A 10199-nucleotide genomic window follows, 5' to 3' on the forward strand; every position below is an offset into this window, starting at 1 on the left:
GATGCGCATGGCCATTCTCAGCTGTTTATGTGGGTGCTAGGGAATCAAACTCATGGTAAATCAGGCCCTTTTGGGCTCTCATGCTTACATGGCAAGTGCCCTTACCCACTGAACCAAACTCTTCAAAACATTTTGTTTTGTTTTTTGAGATAGATTCTCACTGTATAGCCCAAGTTGCCTTCAGATTCATGATCTTCTCTTTGATCCCTTGACAGTAGCTGGGATAATATGCATGCACAACTGTGCCCAGATGTCCTGATTTTTTTCAGCTGCCTACCCCTCCCTACCCAGCCACGTGTGGAGGGTAAGTTGATGTCACACTCACATTCATCTACAAGGAAGTTCCCATTTCCCTTGCTGACAATTGACTTTAGAATATGTACATCATTCTATTCTAGTCAAGGAGAAGTGAAGGGAACCCCTCTAGGGGGCCTGAGAAAGGTTTGGCAGAGAAAGGGAGGGACAGGAAAGATAGGGAGAGAGCAAGCACAGTATTCTCTCTCAGAATACTACCAGGTATGGCTAGAATGGCAGGAACTACCTCCCCACCTACTTGCCAGACCAAAGTTGGAGTCAGTGGCGAGTGAGCACTGAGCAGAATGGAGAGGAGCAAAGGAAGGACCTGGGTCCTTAAAAATAGGCTGCTGAACCAATCAGTGCTGAGTCATGAAAGTCCTTATCACACCTGTGTCAGTCAGGGCAGGGCTCAGGGTTCAATAACTGGTTTGTTTCTTTGTTTGTTTCTGACATAGTATTATAGTTATGTTCTCTAGAAACTACTTTAGCCTCCAGCTAATTTATAACTAAGATCCTTCCTTGGAATCACCTTAAGAAGTTGTCAGAGAAATACAGATTAGAATATCTAATGGGACATGTATTGACTAAACAATTTCTTACTTCATAATGTTTACACAAAACAGTCTATTACTCTCATACCAGCAGTAAATACATAACAGTGTTATAGACAGTAAAGTGTGGGGTCAGGAACTCTCCAGTAAAGTAAAGTGGTATCTTGATCCCCCACTTCACCCAAATGTGAAAAAATGAAAAAAATGGAAGAACACAGAGTTGAAATTAGAAACTAGATTATATGCTCAGCTTTTTTCCTGCTGAAGAAGTTGGTGAGCATTGATGCTTCAGAATAAGCCTGAAAGTTTGTGAAAACACAGGATGCTGGGCTGCACCCCAGGGTTTCTGCTCCAGTATGTCTTGGTGGGTCAGCACATTGCTAGTCACCAGGCTTCAACTTTGCTAGAAGCACTGTCCAGCAAGACAGCAGCTTCCATGAGAATACATTCCACCAGACTCCCCAGGGTTACACTTACCTCAGTTTTCTGAATTTGGAGGGCCCAGACACAAAACTCAGGATTCTCACTTCAATCTCGTCCAGAGTCTAAATCCCATCAAAGTCAATGAAAGCCCATTTCACATGACTCACATAAATTCACACTCCCTCCCCAAAGTATTGAAGGTATTTTAAACCAGAATGACAGACCTTTCAAGAGGACCTTTGTAACTACAGCCCTGATGTTTCCAGGGTGACCTCATCCTTCTCCCTCATTCTATAGCTCCCACTACATGACATGATGCACTTTGACACTATTGATCCACCAGGTTTCCCCCTTCTTCTCTGCACAGTAAATTTCTGAGGCTTCAGTAAGAGAGAAACTAAACTGACCCCGCTCTCAGCATACCTCCCCTGAGCACATGAGCATAGTTTAATGAGATCGCAACATGAATCTGAGATCTCTCACTTTCCAAAACGTTCTTGCTACAAAGATGGCTAAGCTGGTAAAGTGCTTGCTCAAGTATTTGCAGACAAGAGAACCTGAATTCCATCTCTAGAACTGGTGTAGAAGTGTTGGGTGTGGTGCTATGTTTGTAGTCCTAGTGCAGGGGAGGTAGAGACAGGAGGATCGCTAGGGATGAGCTCTGGGGCAAGGAGAGACTCTGTCTCAAGAAAAGATGCTCTTGAGGAATGATACCCAAGGTTGTCCTCTTATTCATATGCACACACACACACACACACATGCACACACGCACACAAGTGTCTACAGACATATGAATACATATATGCATAATATTACACACATGCAAAAATAATTATTTAGAGAAAAGTACCTTTGATTTGATTCTTTCAGTTCATTCTTATTTTGGAAACACCTTACAACGTGAAAACTCTTATCAAGATCTGTGATGCTCTTAAAATCAAACTTCCTACACAAAAGATGAGACCAAGCTCCGATTCCTAACAGCCCTTCCTGAAGTCCCTTCAAATGGAAGCAGAGCTACTCTGCTTTCATGAACAAGGTACCTACAACCCTCTGCCCCTCCCCCTTACATAGGCATCTCTCCCTGCCCTGACAATAGCATTCATACCTTACCTTTCCAACAGGAAATTCAATCTGATGCACTAAGCACACGTTTAAAAGTCAGAGCAGAAGAAATAGAATTGAGAGGTAAAATAATGCTAAAACCCTGTCTAGAATATGAATATTTCATTCATGACCTCATAGTTACTGCCTTGCCATCAGAACACCTGCACTGCATTGGAACCATCAACACTCCATCATGGATGATAGAGGAGCGCATGAGGCCCCTATCCTTCTGCGAGGACTTATTGGCAGCTAATGGTTGCTGGGCAGGGGATGAGGGGTTGGAGGCAATTGTTGCACTGGGGTAGCACTGATAAGTTACACATGCTCTCATAAGGAATCATGCAGGTGACCCAAATTATACTCAGGTGGTCATACACATACCCACTAGAGAAAAAGACATCCATGTAGAAGAGGGACTAGTTGGGAGCAAGAAAGAATTCAGTGGAAACGTGGGAAGGGGGAACAAGGGAAGGTAACAGGGATGGAGATTATGATCAAGATATGTGCATGTATAAAAATGGTCAATAAAATCATTAGTATTTAATAACTAGTGATAAACAAAAAAGTAAATCTGTAAATAAAGATCTTCTCTAGGAGAAAGGAACAAATGTCATCATTGGCTATTAGGTTCTTGGGCTAAAGCTATGGCTTTCAGCTGGAGTGACTAGAGGTCACCTGACTGGAAGCCAGTTGTGGACTAAATTTTGAAGGAAATGAGCTTAAGTGATATCTGTTTATTTCCTCCCTACTTTACAGATGACCAAACTAAGGCCAGAAATTAAGGCATTTATTCAAAGTAATACATATAACTACTCCCCAAAATACCTCATCAAGTTTAAAAAGTTTAAGTATCACAGGGAGCATCACTGATTCTCTACAAAGCCTGTCCAGTTAAACTAGTGAAGTGAATCACTTAAATGATATAGTGTGTGTGTGTGTCTCTGTGTGTGTATCATTTTATTGCCTTGTAAAACTGATTTGAGACCTCTTGAAGAAATGAACATGTTATATATTTCTGCTGCCTGAATTTGCCTAGGTAATTTGATGGAATATTTTGTTTCAGTAAATCAAAACAGTAAATGAACTCTCTCAGAAAAAAAAAAAAATGCTAGTGACGTGCTCTGAAAGACCTTACAGAGAGGGGTAAGCAGTGACGAGCATCACCCGAGGGCCTGGCAGTGAGGGGTGTGGGCTAAACAGAAAGAGAATAAAATTTCATCAGTAGGGTAGAGATGTGCCATGTTCAGCAGCCCAGTCTCAGCCAAGGGGCCTTGGAAAAGGGCTGGGAAGAAGACTTTTAGCAAAGATGACTTTGTAACTATTTTCTTTGAATCTGGACAAACTTACTATTGATGAACTAAATTTTTCTACTAAACTTTAGCTAAGAATACTTGTATAGAGTCAGAAACCACTTTGATATGACTTAGATTAATGACCTCTGATCTACTCTTTATAATTTGAAATTCACTTTCTCCCTAGTAAATTATGAGCAAAACTTGTACATGTACTCATTAGTTCAGAGACTGCCTCTTATCTTGAAATGAAAAGCAGAATTCTAAAAGGTTTAAAGTGCTGTGTCCCTAAACTGAATCCCAACACTCAAATGCATGATATTATAAATGTCTTGCAATATGGGACTACCCCAGTGATATGTAATAGAATTCTTAATACCATCAGGAAGCAAGGAGCAGTGAGCTTTATGAACATCAAGCAGGGAACATAAGACCCAAAGTGAGCAGCGCTAAGTGCACCAGCTGCTGTCAATCAATACTCTGACCATTAATACTCATTTAGGCTTTTAGTCCAGTATAAATGAATATCATCATGGCTTTATCTTTCCATTTTAAAATAATGAGAGCCATAGAATGTCATGAGAGACAATTACCTACTACTATGCCTGGCGAAGCAAAAATATTGTTGCAATAATACTGCTAATTTTTAAAATCATCCTGTGACCCTTAATAATTAGACAAAAGCTAATTTTTTGTACTAGGAATTACTTGTATTTGGAATATCAGGTTTATTTTCAGTCAATACAAAGATATGCTGATGGACATATGGGCTACTTTTCAGTCTCTACAACCCCACATGTGATATTTTAAGGTTAACAACTTGAAAATTATTTCTAACAGTAACTATAAAAAAGTAGTTATACATTCTGCTGGGTCACTTGCCCCTCATTTTCTTCTAACTGCTCATTTTCTAAGCCTCCGATCCCTAGAATTTTTTAAACTGGATTCCCAAGCATACTAATTAAATGTATCAACATCTATTAAGTCTTCGAAGGGACATTTGGCACAGGTCACCAGAATGCCAGCAGAGAAGCAGGTGGCAGATAGATGGGCTGAGGCGTTACAGAAATTTGGTGATTGAAAAGTAGTTATTCTCAATACAGGGGTCAGCAGTGGATAGCACAAGAGCCACAATCAGAGGCAGCAAGAGGAATTCACTGATCGGCATGAAAAAACATAGCAGCTAAGTCTGAAGGGTTTCCTGGCCTGCCTGCTTATAGGATAGAAATGACTTACAGCCAGCTCTCAAATGCTCACCTTAGGAAAGAAAGAAAGAGAGAGAGAGAAAGAGGGAGGGAGAAAGAGAGAGAAGGAAGAGGAAGAAGAGAGAGAAAGAAGGGAGGTAGGGAAGGAGGAAGGAAGAGGGAAGAAGGGAGGAAGGAAGGGAGAAGAGAGAGAAGGAAAAGGAAGAGGAAGAAGAGGAAGAGAGGAGGAAAGGGAGAAAAGGAAGGAAGGAAACATAAATCTTATTTTTTGAGAACTTTAATATATGGACATATTGCAAATTGGTCACATTCCCACTGGATTGCCCTCTATGTCCCCTCTCCCCAGCCCCCACTTCACTAAGGGTTCTCCTCAGTGGAATTATTCACCATGGGATCATGAATGCACCACTCAGTCTCTGGGGTAGGGGACAAGCCTCTGAATACATCTTCCCACACTGTGTCTTACAATCTTTTGGCCCCCTCCTTCAAATGATCCCGAGCCTTCAGTGTCCTTCAGTGTTGAGCTCTTAGCAGCCTCTGGTTTTCTGCTTGGATGAGTTTTGAGTCTCCTCAGAGCTCTACATGTTAAGCATAGCTTTGTTGCTTCCCTTCTCACTGGTCATCACTGTGTCCTTAGCAGACCTCCTACAGAAACCACCCTCCACTGGAAAAGGGATCTGCTTAGTTTTATCCTGGAATGTCAGCTTGTTTGGCCACCTGGAGAGGAGAATGTAGCCATCCCTCTTGAAAGTGTAAATAGCAGCAGGGTGCATCTAGATGCACACTCACTGTCCCTCCTGGCATCACTGGAGGAACATTCTTATGTCTAAATGTCTCAGCATGATTGCTGAAAAGACAGATGTTGAATCCTAGCTCAGCAGCTAACTAATTACATGACCTGCATTCAAGACTTTCTTCCTCTGCAAAATGAAGATTTGGACTTAAGTTCTCTAAGGCTTTTTTCTAGTCTACGATTCTAAGATCATTGACATATATTTGCATTTGATGCGCTTTGCATCTACTTCTACTTATAATGAAGAAGTGCGTATTGGAGTTCCTGTTTTCCTGTTATAGGTTGATTATTTCTTTGTGTCACTGACAGAAATTCCCTAATTTACATTTTGTATATAACATTTATGTCCTCAGTGATGAAGTGTAAGTTACCAAGGCTATGCAAATGAACTGTTTTCAGAAACTAGATTATAAAACAAACAAAAACCTTACTGTCACATAGAAATGAGTGAAATTGAAAGGAGTGAAAGCACACAGACTTTATCATGGGAGGTGTTAAGTCAAGATGGGCTTCCCCAAAATGGCACCACCAAAGACATATACCATGGAGTGTATCATTCACATTCTTCAAGGAACCCCCCCCAACCATTACCCCTTCTTTGCCTAACAATGACCCCAGCTCTAGGTTTCCTTGCCCCCTTATCTCCCAGGTGTTCTGGTTACTGGTCTAGTGTCACACCCTAGCTATCTTAGATCTCCCCTAAAGAAATCTTCTTATACTTCCCCCTTCCTCATCTTCCCCCAACTGATATAACCCACTACCTGCAATCCCAAGTTGACAGCTCCGCTCTTGAGAGTCAGTCTTGGCAGCTCATGTTCCTGCCACCCCCTAATAAAAACTTGCATCTTTGCCTCAGAGTTGTCTCCATAGTCCTTAGTCACCACTCCTGAACCTTACAAGTGGCTGTCCACTTTGGGGAAGTTATTCTACATCTCTGGGATTCAGTTTCTCTCACTTCAAAATGAAGGGGTTTGAATAGAATCCCTTAAATTATGACCTTATTGTCTCAGACAACAAAACATACTAAATTAAACATACTAAAATATCAGTCTTTTCATTGATTTACACAGTTCAAGACAACTCAAAGATATTCAGACTTCTAGTAATTTAATATGTGTATGTCTTCATACTGTTTTGCTATTGCTCCTTTTTTAATTATTTTAATTATTTTTATTTATTTATTTGAGAGAAAGAGGCAGAGATGGAGAGAGAGAGGGAGAGAGAGAGAATGGGCACATTAGGGCATCCACACACTGTAAACGAACTCCAGATGCACGTGCCACCTTGTGCATCTGGCTTACATGGGTCCTGGGTTATAAAACATGGGTCCTTTGGCTTTTCAGGTAAGCACCTTAAATGCTAAGCCATCTTTCCAGACCTGCTGTTGTTTCTTAAAAGTAGGTAGGGTCTTCTTCTAGCTCAGGCTAACTTGGAACTAACTCTGAAGCTCCAGGCTTGCCTTGAACTCATATTGATCCTTTTACCTCAGCCTTTTAAGTGTTGGGATTAATGGAGTGTGCTGCTATACCTGGCCATCTTCATACTTTTGTAATTCTTAGTATTCTACTGTTTTAGAGCTTGCTTTTAATAAGTCCCACATTAAAATAATAATAATAACAATAACAAACTGATGAATAAAGTTAAGAAAATAAATTTAACTCCATGCTTCTAAACTTTAAACCTAAATTGTCTTAAGAATAGTAAGTTAGAGAAATGCTATCCCAACAATGGACAATGCAATATTATATAATTCTAATCATAACTTAAAAATATTTTATAGAGTTTTTGAAGTGTAAAAATAACCTGCATGTTTTCAGGTTCAAGAGTAATATTTAATGTGTTGTAAGCATAAAATATATGTGAATTTTAACAGGATAACAAAAATTAATTCAATTGGTTAATGAGTTATAATTCAAGTAAGTTCAGGGCTATGAATAAGTCTTTCCATCTAATAAAGACTGGTGACTTTAAATCTGTGTTTTGCGAAAGTGTATACTGCCCTTTCATATGGTGCCAAGGATTAGGTCCCTCATCCTTGTCCATTATGTATTACCCACAACAGAAAAAGTTCCTGATCCATTGATGGTGGAAAGGGACAGTGACTATCTAGGGATGTAGGCTTCACCAATGAAAGCATCACTTCCTTTCTGCTTGGTGGTTTTGTCTATCTGATTACAATCCCCCACCTCCTCCCTCCCTCGAGTGCTTCATCGTGTGAAGGACTCTCAATCCAAAGGAACTTAACTCTTATCTGAGCAGATCAATAACACTGGCCTGCTGAGAACAAACCACTGCTTGGCCCTTAACTTCAGCCTTGTAGCAGGAGTATCTTCAAGAATCCAGTTAAGGCATAAGATATCTAATGCTCTCAAACCATAGCTGAACCCTATGAATGTCAGGATATCACATGGTTAGCATATCAAATATGCATGCATCTTTGTCCTCAGACATAAGCATGTATATATTCTCAAGACTTCCAAATTTTGGGAAGCACCCAAAGTGTCTTATTTGCTATGAAGTGTATGCCTGTTTTCATTGTGCTCAAAGTTTCTATCCATTATTAGGCTGGGACAAGAGTGGTAAAGCCAACTATCTCATTGTTTGTTAAGAGGTTAAAAAATACTGGTGTCTTTCATGTCACATTAAGGCTAGATAACCTAGTCTAGTCTATATAGTCTATATAGACTAGTTGATCATATTTTATTAAACCGTCCAAAAAGATGATCTGGTAAATTACTCACAAAAACCAATGCCATGAGGGTTTAATACCTTAAACTAAGACTTTCCACATGGATTAATAACAGCTGGGTACATTAGCTCATACCTTTAATCCCAGAAGGTAGGAGTCTGAAACAGGAGTGTTGCTGTGAGTCAAAGGCCAGCCTACGCTACATAGTGAGTTCCAAGCCAGTCTAGACTATACAATAAGATGTTGTCTCAAATAACTAACCCAGTAAAATTAAGTGGAGAAAGAGGGAGAGAGAGAAAAAAATAAAGTTGGCTATATATGGGAACATGTGAAAATACACTAAGAAATGAAAGTACTGCATAGGAAATGTTTGGTTATAATAATTTGATTATCAGAAAATAAAACACTGTTCATATAGTTGAAAAGGATTTGTACTCAATTATTTCCATGGGGGGGGGGGGTAGGGTCTGTTTCAGCCAGGAATTTTATTCTTAAAAATAGTTGATATGAGAGTATTTACTGCATGCAATTTGAAGTGAAGTTCTCTGGGGAACTTTGTTAGTGCCGCCTGGAAGGAAGGCTGCTGTATGGCTGCTCTGCCACCTCCCAGCGTCATTACAAAAACAAACGCTCCATGCCCGTTTCACTCAGCATGCACATGACAATGGACCACAGCTGTCAACAGACTCACTTTGCTGCACAAGAGAACAGGACTGTGGCATCTGCTCAGAGACCAGGCACACTCCTGCCTCTCCTGGAGGAGATGAGCGGTCCTCATGCTGCAGCTAATGACACTTCAATTAGCATTTTCTCTAGTTTCAGGACTTTGCCATCTGAGCACAAGTCTCTAATTACACACAAGCAACAAGTTTCCCATCAATCCCACAATTTACACACTCACCATACACCATCGCTCCTCCAGTTTCATGCAAGAAGCGGAATCGATGATTTTTAAATAGCCAGATTGTCAGAATGGTAAGGATGAGCAAGAAATTAAAGACAAGCAGCTCCACGGCTCCCTGATGCTGAAACCGATCCCCGTCCTTCCCAGCCATCAGCTGCCGCCTCATGCTCCCTGCTGGCTTCAGGGGCTCAGATTAGACCCTGGAGGAGGGCTGTTGATGAAGGCTCGCCCAGGACTGCCGGTGGCTGGCCAGACGACGACGTCAGAATAAGCCCTGCCACTTTAGTCGTGACTTCACTAGCATTCTGCTCTGGCTTAGCATTCAGATGGCTTCTAGTTACAACTTCCTGTTTCTCTCTTAAAGCAGCCTCGTCTCTTTTCCAACTCCAGACTGTGGTTTCATCATCATGGACACTGTCTTCAAAATGATTCACTGGGGATCACTGATATCTGTACTCAGGATTCTATCACTTCAAGCAAGTTTTTCTTAGCCTGCATAACTGGAAACTCTTAGATTTAAAGTTCAGCTTACAGCAGCAATATTTTCCAGATTCAGAAAGCCAATGCCCAAGTCATGCTTTCACCCACTGGCAAGGACTTGCCTCTCCCACCAGAGCAGGGCAGGTCTGTGATGGGGACTGAGTGCTCTACTTCCATTTGAAGTGATTTCGCCAGAGTATTGTTTTAGGTTGAGCAATATGGATTTGGTATATGCATCCTTGGCTTTTCATAACCAGTAGTCACAGAATAGAAGTTAAAGTCTGTTATCAGCTGCTTTTTAGAATATTTTTGCAAAAAAAAAAAGCAAAAGTTAAAAAAATATTCTACCCCTATACCTATATTCCTGTTGTTTGGCTCTTTGAAAGGAAGGGAGGGAGGTGGGAGGGGAAAAGAAAGACTAGAAATACAATCCTGACAGTGACAACCACACATGTAGC

General features: G+C 40.8%; 1 protein-coding gene across 1 annotated transcript in view; it reads right to left on the reverse strand.

The window, feature by feature from the left end:
• Slc9a9 (solute carrier family 9 member A9) overlaps positions 1–9575 on the reverse strand; it is a 631054-nt gene extending 621479 nt beyond the window's left edge. Inside the window, exon 1 of the mRNA XM_004663627.3 lies at positions 9259–9575. Within this exon, the coding sequence (XP_004663684.1) occupies positions 9259–9427 (169 nt within the window). The 5' untranslated portion in view covers positions 9428–9575. The remainder of the gene's footprint in view (positions 1–9258) is intronic.
• Between the last annotated feature and the right edge of the window lie 624 nt (positions 9576–10199).

This window comes from Jaculus jaculus, chromosome 17, assembly GCF_020740685.1.
Source record: "Jaculus jaculus isolate mJacJac1 chromosome 17, mJacJac1.mat.Y.cur, whole genome shotgun sequence".
Taxonomy (NCBI): Eukaryota; Metazoa; Chordata; class Mammalia; order Rodentia; family Dipodidae; genus Jaculus; species Jaculus jaculus.